The sequence below is a fragment of the Eretmochelys imbricata genome, chromosome 1 (genome assembly GCF_965152235.1).
Source record: "Eretmochelys imbricata isolate rEreImb1 chromosome 1, rEreImb1.hap1, whole genome shotgun sequence".
Classification (NCBI taxonomy): Eukaryota; Metazoa; Chordata; order Testudines; family Cheloniidae; genus Eretmochelys; species Eretmochelys imbricata.
In genome coordinates this window covers 63,342,973-63,360,805 of record NC_135572.1, presented here as the reverse complement: position 1 = coordinate 63,360,805, position 17,833 = coordinate 63,342,973, and the positions used below count along the sequence as shown (strand labels likewise).

The following is a 17,833-nucleotide window of genomic DNA, read 5'->3' as shown; positions in this document are numbered from 1 at the left end:
AGAGAGTATAATGCAAGAGCTAACACAGGCATTTCCTAAATCACCACCACTTTATCACATATCATATGACAACCAAGTGCCAGGATCTGACCACTATAAAAAGAAGGTGGAGAGCGGAGCTCTTCCTTATAGAAGCACTCGGAGTACAGTGATGAATGCTTGCATTACAGAGTCATTTTACGGAGATGCAGAGCTCTTTTGCTGAATCTCTTTGATGTCAGATGCTTAATCCCTGCATAGAGATGCAGAGGTATTTACGCTGAGTCACTCTAAGGTTAGGTCGGGGTGTACAATTAACTCCAATCTAGTAGTATATGAGATGGTGAGTGATTCTCTGAAACAGACTTAATTATGGGCATTGCAAAGAGAATCCTGCAGGGCAAAAAATGTCGGTGCATCCAAGCTTTGGAATAAAGCTGTGGCTGAAGCTTATGATCTCTTATATACATTCCATATTATAATGGAGATGCAAAATATCATGGCATATCTATGCACTGAGAAAACTGTTTGGGAAACCTTCACCATTACATAAGACACACACCTTTAAATGTGGAATATTTCGTATCTGCATGGTTTACCTACCAGGCACTGTAAGCATCTATTTTACATTAGGCAGAGATTTAGCTTGTGCCTCGAACTTTGTGGAAAGCATTAGCACGTTGTGCCTTACCAAAATTGTGATATTACAACAGGTCAGTTCCATTAGAATGGGAGGGAGAAAGAAAGAAAGAAGTTGGATTGCTTCATTAACTTCTAACATGCAATTTTTTCCCACTGAAGTTAGAGAAAATTGAAGCAAAAAAAAGCACAGTGAAAAGTCAGTGTATTATAGCACAGAAAACTCCCCATAAATTAAAATCACATTGAAAATATTTTTCAAAAGTTTTATTATCATACATTTTATACTCGTTTAAAAACATTTAAAAAGTAAAATATTCAGTTTAGTGCACACAGTAGTATTTCAATTTTTTTTCTTTGAACCTCAGCAGATAAGCACCTAGTAAAAATGAACACAATGCCCCTCTCCCTTCCCCCACCACAAGCCTCTGCAAGCGGTCAGATTTTTTGGCTAATTCTAGAGGAGAGAGCAGGTTATTCCTGCATGTTCCCTAGTCATGGAAGCTATAAGCATGCTGAAAAATAAATTACGAAAAAAATATAATGAAACCTTTCACTGTCATTAAAGATTAAATATGACTTTGATAATCAACTGCTTCAAATATGCGTGAACAATGACAGAAAGAAACCGGTCACTGAAGATTGCTCACTGAAGTGGGTGTGAAGTTGAAGTCAGGGTGAAATCACAGTGCGGCTCAAAAAGATAAACATTATGAAAAAAAAGCATCCCTAAAGCTTTTTCAAGGTCAGTCGGTCAAGGCCAGATAAAAGTACATATTCCACAAACATCCTGTAACAAGGGAAAACAGAATACAAGTCATCTTACGCAGCAAAACAAAAATAAAAAACAGACCATACAGCTACAGGATTGAGTCCATTGGAAACCAGTGTTTCCCTTTGCCTCTGACATGTTTTATTTTGTAATTTAAAAGGATTTCATGTTTTTATCTTATTATAAATTTGACTTACAAAATGTTCTAGTTATCTGCAGACACATTAATAGCTCTTTGAACAATATATTAATGTAGCAGTCTGGGACGTCATCTCAGATCAACAGTAAAATAAGCCTTACAAGGGAGTATGCCAGGATCATGGTGATGTACATTATATACCAGATATTGTAGGGATTGTGAAAAAAAGAGAGAGTTACAATTAACTCAGCTCATTTAGCTACATAATTTTTTTTTAAAAAAACCCTTAAGTTTTGTTATCTGAAAAGTGACGGTAAAACGGAACTTTCTTCCATAGACATACTGCCGGTGTCCATTTACCGCCATATATGCCTACTTCAACTTGAGCAAGGTTTTACTGCAATTTACTCCTCTTAGCCAACGCAGAGCCAATACAACAGAGGGAGCCTATTTTAGAGTGGCTCATGTATAGAATTGGCCAAAAGGGTAGACATGGCAATGTGTGAACCACAAAGAACCCAGGTTGGCTTTCAGATTCCAGGTTATGCTTGCTGAGCTGGCATTTGCCTGCCTCGCCACCCCCGACAGAGAGAGAGAGAGAGAGAGAGAGAGAGAGACACACACACACACACACACACACACACACACGCCTTGTCAGCTGAGCAGACTTGAGCTGGAATTCATTAAAAGATAATATAGAGCACTCTTCAGAATACATCCATGTTAAAAAAAAATCATTCCAAAGATAACTGTTTAAATTAATGAAAAAATATAAAGAACCACTAGGGCATTTTGTCCCATAGGGGACACAGGGCAATGAGAGGGAACATTTAAAAACAAAGTAACCCCACAGAATTTAAAACAAAACAGGGTTGGTTTTTTTAAGTCTCTCCACACACATTCTATCACTTGAAGAGATGATATTCTGAGCCCTATTCCAAGGCCAGAGCTATGAAAGACATCAATACTGGGGCATCAGACACCCCAGACCTCATATTTTAAGATTCCAGGAGTCCTAGTTCTGCTAAGCTTTCAATTCTCTTCCTTGGGGATTGTGAATTAGCAGGGAAGAAAATCTAAAGAAAATCCTTTCCTTTCTAAAATACGGCAGTTTATTTCTATGTTGCATTCTTCAAACAGTATCACAGAGAGAGGTATAATAGAGACTAACACTTTACAGATTTAAGGATTTGCAGAACGGAGTGTGGCAATTTGTACAGGCAGGAGGAAAAAGCAATAGACTGAGATGAAAAGAAGATAAATGTAGACACAATAAAGAAGAAAATTCCACTTTAAAACAAAGGGCCTGATTCCCACATCACCTCCACCAGTTTTAAGAAAGTGAACTCCACTGACTTCTGTGGTGTCCCTTTTAATTTACACTTGTGTATGTGGGAGGAGGATTAGGGCCACAACATTTTAGAAACTTTATCCATAAATGGAAGAATAGGTAGCATACATTAGATGCACAGCTAGCATTTCATTTATGGTACTCCACCACCCCATGTTCTCAGAAACCTACCCTGGCCAATGTCCATGACTGTGTAACAGAAGACAGGTTTTCCGAAGTGAGAACTGGTCTATATTGGTCAATGGTGTAGTTGCACTGATGTAGCTATACTGATGCTAGTGTAGATGTGATGCTCCAGTTTAAACTCTTACTTGCAGTGGTGCAGCTTACCTTGGGTTGAAGTAGTATACATAACACAATGATACAAGTTCTGCAGTCGGTTACAGCCAGCTGGTCTCATACTTCAGTGGGGTTGTATAGATCGGATTTGGCCCTCAATTATACATGTACAACTCCACTATGTGAATGAGATCACATGGCTATAGCTGAATTGTATGTGTCTTTGTTTTATATATAATATAAATCATAGCTATATTATGTAACTGTGTAGACTAAAGTTAAGCATGTAAATGATTAACACAAAACACCTCTTGTTGTGACATTTAATTACAAGTGGTAATAATTTAGTTTCCAGTTTAAAAGATAATTAACTTTGACATCTGCATAACACTTGAAGTCAACTAATATAGTTTATTATTCTTACCTTTTTTGCTTGTATTATTCTTTTACTCAAAATACCTTGAGCGCTAGACAAGAAAGAAAGGTACCTGTGTTAATACAGTATAAATACATATGCACAGAAATATTTACTAAAGGAAGTATTGTTAAATATATAATTAGGGAGAAAATTTCAAAGGCACATATGAGATTGGGTAATAAAATTACAGTAAAAATATTAAGCAAATATTGACTCTTTTTAATATGAATAGAAGGATGTATTTACCCACGAGACAAAATATTTTCTGCATGGGTTCACTAAATGAGGTCAACATAGGTATTGTTCTGAATGTTTGAGATATTTGGAACTCTCACCACTACAATGTTGCACTTCAAAAGTGTTTTTTCTGGATGTGATGCTGACAGTCCTGGGGCCAGCTCATGCAAAGGCCCCAAGGCCTTAACTGAACACTGACAAAATGCATAGCTAGAAACTAGTCTGGCTCACCTGTGTGTTGGTATTGTTAAAACAGGTATTGGAGTTATAAAAATGTGTTCAATGCTTAGATTTTATGAAATGCTTGTAGGATGATGCATGCAATAATCTCATTTATAACATCTGTACTCCACGTTATAAAGTTATATTGAGTGCTTGCATTGTAAGCCTCTGTCATAAATTTAAAGGGAAGGGTAAACACCTTTAAATCCCTCCTGGCCAGGGGAAAAACCCTTTCACCAGTAAAGGGTTAAGAAGCTAAGACAACCTCCCTGGCACCTGACCAAAATGACCAATGAGGAGACAAGATACTTTCAAAGCTGGGGGCGGGGGGGAACAAAGGGTTCTCTCTGTCTGTGTGTTGTTTTTGCCGGGACCAGAGCAGGAATGCAGGTCAGAACTCCTGTAAAAAGTCAGTAAGCAATCTAGTTAGATATGCGTTAGATTCTGTTTTGTTTAAATAGCTGATAAAAGAAGTTGTGCTGAATGGAATGTATATTCCTGTTTTTGTGTCTTTTTGTAACTTAAGGTTTAGTCTAGAGGGATTCTCTAAGTTTTGAATCTGATTACCCTGTAAGGCATTTACCATCCTGATTTTACAGAGGTGATTCTTTTACTTTTTCTTCTATTAAAATTCTTCTTTTAAGAACCTGATTGCTTTTTCATTGTTCTTAAGATCCAAGAGTTTGGGTCTGTATTCACCTATGCAAACTGGTGAGGATTTTTATCAAGCCTTCCCCAGGAAAGGGGGTGTCAGGCTTGGGGGGATTTTGTGGGGAAAGACGTTTCCAAATGGGCTCTTTCCTGGTTATATTTTTTAGATGCTTGGTGGTGGCAGCAATAAAGTCCAGGGAGAAAAGGTAAAATAGTTTGTACCTTGGGGAAGTTTTAACCTAAGCTGGTAAAAATAAGCTTGGGGGTTTTTCATGCAGGTCCCCACATCTGTACCCTAGAGTTCAGAGTGGGGAAGAAACCTTGACAACCTCTATAACTGTAACTCAAAGAGGAAAGATGCATGACCTAATCTAAAATGCTGGCTTCCTACCGAAGGTATTAGATCTTGCCCAGGAGATCCTTTGCAACCAGATGAGCCATTGTGAAACAAAGGACAAAGACTTTGTTAATTGTATTCCTATACCCAACCCCACATGAAGAGGAGACCTGTGCATGAATTTATCCCATCATCTTGAACTCATAGTCTGGGAGGAAACGAATAAAAATTCTTGACGAGAAGAAACTGGGTCTCTATGCTGCTTGACATTGGAGCGTGAAAGATTTCTAAGCATAAGCAAGGGATCCCCAGCAGCTGGGCTGGTCCTAGTCTGGACTGGCCCTAGTGGACACAAAGCTTGCATATTACAGCAGCTTCTATTGCCTTTTGGAATCAAAGACTATAACTCTGTGTGTGTGTGTGTGTGTGTGGTTACTTGCTTTAACCTTGTAAATAACTCACTTTTTCTTATTTAATAAATCTTTCATTATTTTATATAGGATTGGCTACAAGTGTTGTCTTTCCTGTAAGATCTAAAGTGCAATTGACCTGGGATAAGTGACCAGTCCTTTGGAATTGGGAGTAGACAGAATACTGTTGTGATTTTTGGTGTAAGTGACCATCTATCAACAAGGCAAGCTTGCTTGAGTGGCAAGATAGATTGGAGTACCCAAGGGAATGATCTATGGCTCCATGTTAAGGCAGTTGTAGTGCCCAAGGAGTTAACACTTGAGGCTTAGTTGTTGAAATCTAAGTACAGAACTCTTCAACCAATTCTGGGTGTGTGCCCTGCTTAAACAGTCTACCCTGAAGGTGGTACTCATGCCCTTGAACCACTCCAGACAGCATGACACAGGAGCGCCAACTTTTCCCTTTGAAAATAACATTCAAGAGAATTTTTTTTACCTCAGATCAGATAGCACATATTTGCATATGCTATTTGATCAGCTCTTCAGATAAATAATCATTAAACTCAGCTGCAACCACTCAGGATGCACTCAATAAGCCCCCTTTCTATACCTCTGTTTCTGCTGTAAAAGTGGTTTTAAACATCCATTTCTTTCATAGTTCTTCCTAAAGGGTTCAACATTAAAAACACATCTTAATTAACTAAATTGTGCCCCAACTAATGAATACCAGCCAGGCAAAACCATTAGCAGTAACCAATTTTTTTCAACATACGAATTTCCATACTGGATTGGACTCCTAGTCCTGCCAGTCCAGTATCCGGTCTCCAATCTCCCCTTGGTAGGAAAGCAAAATTGGTTTGGTTTCCCAACAAGGGTGAAACAATGTTCATGAGTGTTACATGTGCAATAAAAATGCCAGTGTAAATGTAGCTTTACACATGTGATTAGGCTGTTCAATATTGGACCACAGATTTGTCAGGTGACTCTACATTCCTTAACCAGGACTATATGCAACAATAAGCTTTATGGCATGTTGCATCCCTTGAAAAATTAGCAGGAGAAAACAGCACACGATAGCTATTGAATAAGACTCCAGAAGAATCATTCCAATACAACATACTACAAAATTACACTGACATTGTCAGTCTCATTCATTTAGACACAGTTGCTTTTCCAGTAGATTCTTGTTCTACATATTGGAGCAGTACAGAATGTGGTCTATTATCTCAGTGCACCTATGCCTTCAGTGTATTAGCTTTCCGCTCCCTATAAGTATTCATACTTAATTGTGCTTCACCAAAAGGAGCAGAGTCAGCATCCAAAAAGCATTCCTCATTCTTATGCATGACACAGTGTAATGGAGACATGACATGAGATAGTAATATAACCCAAGTTGCTTTCTAGGTCCCAAGTTTACCATAGCTCTGTAAGGTTTTAACATGACAGCTTATATTTTGTTAAAGAAGACTACATAGATTTCAGCAGTTTACCATGTGTTATCGCTCTATGAATGGGATAAAGGAAAGGCCCATGGAGGGCCCTTGATTTTCACACAAAAATAAGAGCTCCATTAAGGTACTTGCAACGTATTAATACTTGGCCTCTATAAATCCCTCAGTTCTTTAAGTATGGGTAAAAATTCAGCTGAACTGCATATAAAGACGTGCAAAATATTTGAAGTTGTTATTTTCATAAAAAAAGAAGAAGAAAACTGTATTTGAATTAAGCCAGGTATACCATTTAGATCAATTATTAGTGCCAAAATAGTTGAGACAATTTGTCCGCAATTTAAACCTTGGGCTTTAATACTTTGTGAAATTATAAATTATACTGAGCTGACAGCTGTTGCTGTTTTCCAAAAAGAATGGTTTACAATGGTTGTCAATGTATTAACTGGAGCCTTCTTCAAGATCTTCCCTTTTAGCCTGTGATGAGCCCTACATCCCAAGGGAGCATCAGCTTGCAGAGAGCAGTGGGGTATTAATTTGTTTTACATTTTTAAAAAATCCACAACATTTGTCTCCCACAACCAAGAAAGGAGGTAAAAGCACTTGGTCAACGAGCTGATACGAAGCTGCATTTTGCTGGAAAGATTTATACTTTGTTCTTTAAAAGTGCACTGAGTTTCCATGATTCCATGATTTTTTTCTTCAAAAGAAGCCAAGCAGAAGGTTTCATATTTTAAATTGGATACCCTGTGTCTTTGTCACAATTTTATGAGGAAAAATGAACAGCTGTATCTTTGATGTGCTATTTTTTCCCTTCAAGAATGTATTAAACTGAGTATATGTTTGGCATAACAAAATGTTCAATTTAGATCATTTGAAGATAAGTGGATTATGGTGGATGAAAACCCTAGATGGGGGTATCCTTTGACAGGGATTTTAGTGTTTTTATCTATCTATCTGCTACTTCATGGAATCTGATCTGTTCCAAAAGCAAAGTATTTGCTCTCCAGAACTATGCTGAGAACTACATTACTGGCAGGTAGCTGTATCCAGAAAAGGGATGAACTCCCAGATTCAGGAAATCATCCCATCTGTCCCTTCAATTTGATGGTAGAATATCATGGAACATTTGACAGCTCCCTCCTTCTGGAGGAGTCACTGAAGATTTTTTTCTCTATACTTAATTTAAACCAATTTTGAGTTCTAGAGATTTGCATAAACCATGATTTGACCCAATTTGTTTCATTGCTTCTTTGCCTCCCCACATCACATCAAACTCTGAACCAAATAACCTTTAAAATAAAGTGGTCACCCTTTAATATTGGAGTGCAGACTATGTACTCCATTCTCTTCAAAAATGGATAGCAGGATCCAAACCCTCCAATGGAGGAGTTTACAATCTCAGAACCTGATCCTGAAAAGATTTTTGCATGTGCTTGACTGTATGCACTCTATGTAGTAATGCAATTGGCTTTAATGGGACAACTCATATACGCTTAAATTTAAGCACATATTTAAGTCTTTGTAAGATCAGAGTTTAAAGTTTCAATCCTGCAAGTGGAGTCCTCTCCCAATCCTGATTTGTGCTTGTAGGATTTCGGGCTCCCCTCCCTGCTGATTTTTTTTTTTTTAAGTGGTCACTTTAAATTCCTTCCCATGATGCATCATTGCATTTTTTACTCATCCTTGTTTTATTTGCTCTTCTCTTCTCTCTAATTTCTAGCTGGAAACAGAAAGCCATTCTTTGTCTTTTTAGACAGTAGAAGGCAGGCTATTGTAGCTTGGGGTTTTATTTACATGATGGCCTCTAAAGTAGTAAGGTTTCAGAGTAGCAGCTGTGTTAGTCTGTATCCGCAAAAAGAAAAAGGAGGACCTGTGGCACCTTAGAGACTAACACATTTATTTGAGCATAAGCTTTTGTGAGCTACAGTATTGTGGCTTTGTTTAGCTGATTCTTATAAAAAGAAGCAAGGATAAACACAATAGCACAGATTGCTGCATACAGCCATAATAGAATATGAAGTGATCTATACGTAGATTCAGACTACTTATGTTTTGTAACAGAAGCATGTATTATGTAGGGTACTACATTATGGTGGATTGGCTCTGATGGCAAAGTTCTACTCCCACTGAAGTCATTGTCAAAATTCTCAGCAATTGGGCAGACAGACGTTCTTGTAGTTAGGACCCTGGACTAGAAGTCAGAAGATCTGGGTTCAGGTCCTTGCTTGGCCACAGGTTGCCTGTAGCATCTTGAAATATACATTTAGTCTGTGCCTCTGTTCCCTCATCTGCAAAGTGGGGGTTGTAATACTTCCTCTCTCCACCCTTTGTCAATCTTACCTCCTGAGACCCTCCCCAAAGAGCTAAACATTTGTCTCTTTCTATGTCATTGGTGGGCTCAGTTGGCCTGGGATTTCTTAGCACAACTGTGACATGGATAGTTTCAATGGGGATGGCCCTTATATTGCAAAGACTTCTATCCATGGTTAACCAGGATTGCTCACATGTATAAATGTTAAACATGTATTCAAGTCTGTAGGATTGGGCTATATGTGCTGGAAACAGACATCAGAAGACAATCACCATGGTTACTCAAAGTTGCTGTTTATCATTTAAGCTAGCATCGGTTTTCGCTACATTTGCCAGTTCACTTAACCCTATGTGCCTTTCTGCAATGTTTAATCCCTTTGCAGAATTTCCTTTTCAGCAAATTATCCTTTTAACAATTGCACTGGCCCTTAATGGGCAATTTCTGCTGTGGTTCATTTAAATATAAGGGACTAGTACAAATATTTTTGGACCACTCAGTGATACCATTATGCAGAACTGTAGTCACATTCATTTTTTATTAATGCGTGAATACAGTTTGGAACCTAATATTGAATATTTAATGGATTACAGCAAAATTCCATGATTTTTTTCTTCAAAGAAGCCAAGCAGAAGGTTTCATATTTTAAATTGGATACACTGTCTTTCTTGTCACAATTTTATGGGGAAAAATGAACAGCTGTATCTTTGATGTGCTATTTTTTCCCTTCAAGAATGTATTAAAAATGTTTACAACATTTCCAAACATCTTTCATTTAGAGTCTTTTGAAAATCTCTTTAAACCTTCATTTATTTTTGTTCTAAACTTAGGGAAGCAGTGAAAAAGTCTTGCATTCAAGGCAATCTAGTTCTGCAGTAAAGGCAGCTGTCATTTTTTATTTTGATAAGACTGCTTATATCAGGATTTTTTTCTCAAAAGCTATTGTAGAACTTATAGTAATCATCCTGGCAGACTGCCCATCAGACTAAACAGAACACTAAAAGAATATCTGGGGAGTAGACAGCTACATTAAAAACAAAAAAAAACTTTATTGATTTAAACTGTGGGATTTTGAAAGATGCTTTTGCTACTCACCCAGCTGTCACCACCAAAACGATCCATATTTTCAAAATGTCCAGATTGGTGAATGCCGCTTGGTTGACTTTTGCTTTGTAGTCTATCCAGAAAAGCATTATTTACCCTTAAAAACAAGGGGGAAATGAACATTAATAATAGCAGCTTGTTAAGAGGTTGACAGACTTTGAAATTCAATATTATATAAATTCTGTGAATGACTTTTGGTGCTTAAAAGTCATCTGTGAACCCCTTTGCTTAGTTAAAACTAGGGCTGCCAATTAATTGCAGTTAACTCATGTGATTAACTAAAAAAAATTGCAATTAAACAAATTAATCACAATCACACTGTTAAACAATAGAATACCAATTGAAATTTTATTAAATATTTTGGATGTTTTTCTACATTTTCAAATATATCGATTTCAGTTACAACACAGAATACAAAGTGTACAGTGCTCACTTTATATTATTTTTGATTACAAATACTTGCACTGTAAAAATAATAAAAAGAAATTGTACTTTTAATTTCACTTCATACAAGTACTGCAGTGCAATCTCTTTGTGATGAAAGTTGAACTTACAAATGTAGAATTATGTATAAAATAAAACAATGTAAAACTTTAGAAACTACAAGTCCAATCAGTCCTACTTCCTTTTCAGGCAATCGCTCAGACAAACAAGTTTGTTTACATTTGCAGAAGATAAAGCTGCCCACTTCTTGTTCACAATGTCACCTGAAAATGAGAACACGTGTTCTCATGGCACTGTTGTAGCCAGCATCACAAGATATTTACATGTCAGATGCGCTAAAGATTCATATGTCCCTTCGTGCTTCTACCACCATTTCAGAGGACATGCGTCCATACTGATGATGGGTTCTGCTCGATAATGGTCCAAGCAGTGCAGTCCGATGCATGTTCATTTTCATCATCTGGTCAGATGCCACCAGCAGAAGGTTGATTTACTTTTTTGGTGGTTCGGGTTCTGTAGTTTCCACATCAGAGCGTTGCTCTTTTCAGACTTCTGAAAGCATGCTCTACACCTCGTCCCTCTCAGATTTTGGAAGGCACTTCAGATTCTTAAATCTTGGGTCAAGGGACGTATCTATCTTTAGAAATTTCACATTGGTACCTTTGCATTTTGTCAAATCAGCTGTGAAAGTGTTCTTAAAATGAACGTGTACTGAGTCATCGGCCGAGACTGCTATAACATGAAATATGGCAGAATGCAGGTAAAACCGAGCAGATGTACAATTCTTCCCCAAGTTCAGTCACAAATTTAGTTAACGCGTTCTTTTAATGAGCGTCATCAGCATGGATGCATGTCCTCTGGAATGGTGGTAGAAGCACGAAGGGACATATGAATCTTTAGCGCATCTGACACGTAAATGTCTTGCGATGCCGGCTACAACAGTGTCATCTGAACGCCTGTTCTCACTTTCAAGTGACATTGTAATTAAGAAGTGGGCAGCATTATCTCGTGTAAATGTAAACAAACTTGTTTCTCTTAGTGATTGGCTGAACAAGAAGTAGGACCAAGTGGGCTTGTAGGTTCTAAAGTTTTGCATTGTTTTGGTTTTGAGTACAGTTCTGTAACAAAAAAGTAAATTTATAACTTGCACTTTCATAATAAAGAGATTGCACTACAGTACTTGTATGAAGTGAATTAAAAAATACAATTTCTATCACTTTTACAGTGCAAGTATTTTTAATAAAAAATAAATATAAAGTGAGCACTGTACACTTTGTATTCCGCGTCGTAACTGAAATCAATATATTTGAAAATGTACACACTTCACCAGTCATAAGAATGGCCATACTGGGTCAGACCAAAGATCCATCCAGCCCAGTATCCTGTCTGCCGACAGTGGCCTATGCCAGATGCCCCAGAGGGAGTGAACCTAACAGGTAATGATCAAGTGATCTCTCTCCTGCCATCCATCTCCACCCTCTGACAAACAGGCTAGGGGACACCATGCCTTATGCATCCTGGCTAATAGCCATTAATGGACCTAACCTCCATGAATTTATCTAGTTCTCTTTTAAACCCTGTTATAGTTCTAGCCTTCAAAACCTCCTCAGGCAAGGAGTTTCACAGGTTGACTGTGCGCTGTGTGAAGAAGAACTTCCTTTTATTTGTTTTAAACCTGCTGCCCATTCATTTCATTTGGTGGCCCCTAGTTCTTATATTATGGGAATCATAGAATATCAGGGTTGGAAGGGACCTCAGGAGGTCATCTAGTCCAACCCCCTGCTCAAAGCAGGACCAATCTCCAATTAAATCATCCCAGCCAGGGCTTTGTCAAGCCTGACCTTAAAAACTTCTAAGGAAGGAGATTCTACCATCTCCCTAGGTAACACATTCCAGTGCTTCACCACCCTCCTAGTGAAAAAGCTTTTCCTAATATCCGACCTAAACCTCCCCCACTGCAACTTAAGACCATTATTCCTTGTCCTGTCCTCTTCTACCACTGAGAATAGTCTAGAACCATCCTCTCTGGAACCCCCTCTCAGGTAGTTGAAAGCAGCTATCAAATCCCCCCTCATTCTTCTCTTTTGCAGACTAAACAATCCCAGTTCCCTCAGCCTCTCCTCATAAGTCATGTGTTCCAGACCCCTAATCATTTTTGTTGCCCTTCGCTGGACTCTCTCCAATTTATCCACATCCTTCTTGTAGTGTGGTGCCCAAAACTGGACACAGTACTCCAGATGAGGCCTCACCAATGTCGAATAGAGGGGAACGATCACATCCCTCGATCTGCTCGCTATGCTCCTACTTATACATCCCAAAATGCCATTGGCCTTCTTGGCAACAAGGGCACACTGCTGACTCATATCCAGCTTCTCGTTCACTGTCACCCCTAGGTCCTTTTCCGCAGAACTGCTGCCTAGCCATTCGGTCCCTAGTCTGTAGCGGTGCATTGGGTTCTTCCTTCCTAAGTGCAGGACCCTGCACTTATCCTTATTGAACCTCATCAGATTTCTTTTGGCCCAATCCTCCAATTTGTCTAGGTCCCTCTGTATCCTATCCCTGCCCTCCAGTGTATCTACCACTCCTCCTAGTTTAGTATCATCTGCAAATTTGCTGAGAGTGCAATCCACACCATCCTCCAGATCATTTATGAAGATATTGAACAAAACCGGCCCCAGGACCGACCCCTCGGGCACTCCACTTGACACCGGCTGCCAACTAGACATGGAGCCATTGATCACTACCTGTTGAGCCTGACAATCTAGCCAACTTTCTACCCACCTTATAGTCCATTCATCCAGCCCATACTTCTTTAACTTGCTGACAAGAATACTGTGGGAGACCGTGTCAAAAGCTTTGCTAAAGTCAAGAAACAATACATCCACTGCTTTCCCTTCATCCACAGAACCAGTAATCTCATCATAGAAGGCGATTAGATTAGTCAAGCATGACCTTCCCTTGGTGAATCCATGCTGACTGTTCCTGATCACTTTCCTCTCATGTAAGTGCTTCAGGATTGATTCTTTAAGGACCTGCTCCATGATTTTTCCGGGGACTGAGGTGAGGCTGACTGGTAAATAAAAGTAAATAACTTTTCCTTATTCACTTCCTCCACACCACTCATGATTTTATATACCTCTATCATATCCCCCCCTAGGTCTCCTTTTTTCGAAGCTGAAAAGTCCTAACTTCTTTAATCTCTCCTTATATGGGACCCATTCCAAATCCCTAATCATTTTAGTTGCCCTTTTCTGAACCTTTTCTAATGCCAGTATATCTTTTTTGAGATGAGGGGACCACATCTGTATGCAGTATTCAAGATGTGGGCGTACCATAGATTTATATAAGGGCAATAAGATATTCTCCCTCTTATTCTCTATCCCTTTTTTAATGATTCCTAACATCCTGTTTGCTTTTTTGACTGCCGCTGCACATTGCATGGATGTTTTCAGAGAACTATCCATGATGACTCCAAGATCTCTTTCCTGATTAGTTGTAGATAAATTAGCCCCCCCATCATATTGTCTGTATAGTTGGGGTTATTTTTTCCAATGTGCATTACTTTACATTTATCCACATTAAAATTTCATTTGTCATTTTGTTGCCCAATCACTTAGTTTTGTGAGATCTTTTTGAAGTTCTTCAGTCTGCTTTGGTCTTAACTATCTTGAGCAGTTTAGTATCGTCTGCAAACTTTGCCACCTCACTGGTTTACCCCTTCCTCCAGATCATTTATAAATAAGTTCAATAGGATTGGTCCTAGGACTGACCCTTTGGGAACACTAGTTACTCCTCTCCATTCTGAAAATTTACCATTTATTCCTACCCTTTGTTCCCTGTCTTAACCAGTTCTCAATCCATGAAAGGATCTTCTTTCTTATCCCATGACAACTTAATTTACATAAGAGCCTTTGGTGAAGGACCTTGTCAAAGGCTTTCTGGAAATCTAAATACACTATGTCCACTGGTTCCCCCTTGTCCACATGTTTTTGACCCCTTCAAAGAACTCTAATAGATTAGTAGGACATGATTTCCCTTTACAGAAACCATGTTGACTTTTGCCCAACAATTTATGTTCTTCTATGCGTAGGACAATTATTCTTTACTATTGTTTCAACTAATTTGCCCGGTACTGACGTTAGACTTACCGGTCTGTAATTGCCGAGATCACCTCTAGAGCCCTTTTTAAATATTGGCGTTACATTAGCTATCTTCCAGTCACTGGGTACAGAAGCTGATTTAAAGGACAAGTTACAAACTACAATTAATAGTTCCGCAATTTCACATTTGGAGTTTTTTCAGAACTCTTGTGTGAATGCCATCTGGTCCCGGTGACTTGTTACTGTTAAGTTTATCAATTAATTCCAAAACCTCCTCTAGTGACACTTCAATCTGTGACAATTCCGCAGATTTGTCACCTACAAAGGACGGCTCAGGTTTGGGAATCTCCCTAACAGTCTCAGCCGTGAAGACTGAAGCAAAGAATTCATGCTAAGGCATTTACCATGACTAAGAAGATAAGGTAGGCATAGTGACATGCACAGTTCTCTGAAATTCTGGGCTTTAGGATATAATAATCAGATTGCCCTCCAAATGCATTCCAAAAGATCCATTCTGACTTCAAACAAATAGGTAAGTAACAAAACCCATTTTTGAAAAAAAGTTACTGCACTCGTGCACAACTGTGTAGAAATGGATTATAAAGGAGTTGTGACAATGGGTGTCAATGGCTTGTCCGAGTGCAAGGTTGATGCTGAAGATGTTACTTGGAGCAATCTCATTGCAATGGTTCCCTAAAGCACAAGATTGCAGTTTCGTGAAGCCGTCTACACAGGAATTCAATGTAAGCCATTTCTTCTGGGTTTTTTCCCCCCCCATCAATTATACCTCCTCTGTTCATTCTGATGCACTTTTGTTCTTTCTTGCTCTTCTTGCTCTCGTCTCAGTTCCAATAATTCACACTGGGAACAATAAAAGAGAAACCCAAAAACTATTTTTTAAAAAATTAAGTTATTCAGAAGATAAACCCAATTAATTACACAATATATTCACCTTAACTACTGCACTATTTAATTTGCCAAACGTTTACTTAAATTTTAGTTCCTCTGGGAAGTAAGTTTTATTTACAATACCCAATTGCATCCAAAAAAGGCACTACATTTCCTCTTCACCCTTCCACTGGACAGAAGCGCGTGCACCCTCTTGCAAAAGAAGCCAGGGGTTCTGACAGCTAAACTCAGATCTAGGTGGATCTACCAGAGCCAGGTGTCATCCAGATGGAAGGTCTTTACCTCCACCCTTTGTGGTGGTTCCAAAGACCACTGCTGCCTCCTGATGCAAGTCTGCAGTGATATGTGACACTATGCCATGAAGGAGGAAGCAAGCTTTGGAGGGCCCTGCAGCCCTGCCTCAGCCCCACCCTCTCCCACTGAATGGCTCTGCCTTCCCGCTGACCTACTGTGGAGGAGCTTCCAAATGGTTTATCAGCCATGGGAGGGTGCCATAGAGCATGCTCTCCTCCCTTCTGTCCCTCCCTTTGCCCTGATCCATGGGTTTTGCTTCTCTTCTGCTTGCAGAAGTGGCAGGGAGAACAGGACCCTTTACAACATAGCTCTAAGTTTTGAAACTACCTCTGTCCAGTGTTACTGGGACAGAGTTTGGGGGAATTTTATTTATGTACATTTCTTTGTTACTTAATTGCACACTATTATTTTTGGAGCCACATTTATGCTGTTTTCCATAGAAGTGGCCTTGCTGAGCCTTTCTGAAGTCAGGCCTCTTGTTATTAAGAATACCTGGCTTTAAGAGAGTCCATAGTGACCTCTTTACACTATGTAAATATGCTCATTCAGTTTATTTTTATCTTGCTGTATTGTCTGTGGATACTTGTTTATATCAAATTGAATATCGTTCTAGAGCTGGATCCTGCTACCCTTAAAAGTAATCCTAAATTATGCGAACTACTGCCAGTTATGTCAGAGGGGCTGTTCCCATGAGTATGGCTTACTCAGAAAAGGGTTGCATAATTGATTTTTTTTTAAATGTAGCATTTAAAGTGTTACTCAAACACACGTGAGGAAATTCCGACCAAGACAGCATTAAATTTATGCAGAACTGGTGATACAGGATGATTTGAACAGTCTGAAGATGTTCTGGGAGTTCCAGATCCTTTCAGGACTTATGCGGTCGTATATTTTGGTGCCCACGTAGCTAGAATAGAAAAGGGATGCAGTACAGCCATAGTAAGATGATGTGTAGACTCACTATCTTCCCTTCCAGCATCACACTGTGGTGCTGTACTGGGCCCCAAGGTTTCCTGACAGCTATCCCTATATCTCCTTGTCACCTAAGTATCCCCTTTGGTGTTTATCAGCTCCTGGAACACGGGACTGAGCCTCTGGAGACCTACCATATGGACTAAAACAACAACCACTGCAGAGCCTCCAGACACCACTTCCCAGTCTGCTTAGAGTTCGGAGTGGGGGCGGAATAGACTGGAAATGCCTGCAAATGCCAACTGGGAGCTTCTGACAGGGTGATTTATCGACAGTTTGCTGGGCCAATGAGAAGCCAGGACAGCCCAGTTGCTTCAATTGGAAGGGACAGACTGACTCAGAGACAGACTAGTGTCTCCAGAGGACAAGGAATTTTCACTTTTGGAGCCTTTGAGTTTGGAGCCGAGAGATAAAATAGCCTAGGGAGTCATGGCTCATCTCCCAGTCCCCACAAAGGGAGACATTGAACTTCTGCAGGATCTAACGTGCACTGGGCAGTTCCAACATTGCTGAGGTGAGTGTCCAGGAAGAGAACCAACCCAGTTCCATCTACTAAGAACCATCGAAGACCTCCACAGGATGCTAGCCAGGGGGCCAGCTGAGGACCCTTTCCCAATCAGCAGTGAAAATACTGTAGGAGAACCCCTTTTGTTTTCTTTAAGCTAGCCAACATTTGAAGCACTGCTACACCCAGCTCTGGACTCACACTCTTTCCACCTAGCTGGAAAGGTGCCAGGGAAGGAGCTGGGGGTGTGGTACAGTTGTGAATGGTTGTATTAATGTTTTAGCATTTATTGGTTAACCTTATCACTTTCTT

The 17,833-nt window shown here is 39.4% G+C and overlaps 1 protein-coding gene across 1 annotated transcript in view; it reads right to left on the bottom strand.

Moving 5' to 3' along the window:
* Nucleotides 1-870: 870 nt before the first annotated feature.
* Nucleotides 871-17,833, bottom strand: part of EPSTI1 (epithelial stromal interaction 1) — an 82,517-nt gene continuing 65,554 nt past the window's right edge. The window contains exons 9-12 of the mRNA XM_077811902.1: nt 15,629-15,702; nt 10,289-10,394; nt 3,584-3,626; nt 871-1,408 (exon numbers count right to left, since the gene is read on the bottom strand). Coding sequence (XP_077668028.1) covers nt 3,606-3,626; nt 10,289-10,394; nt 15,629-15,702 — 201 coding nt within the window. The 3' untranslated portion in view covers nt 871-1,408; nt 3,584-3,605. The remainder of the gene's footprint in view (nt 1,409-3,583; nt 3,627-10,288; nt 10,395-15,628; nt 15,703-17,833) is intronic.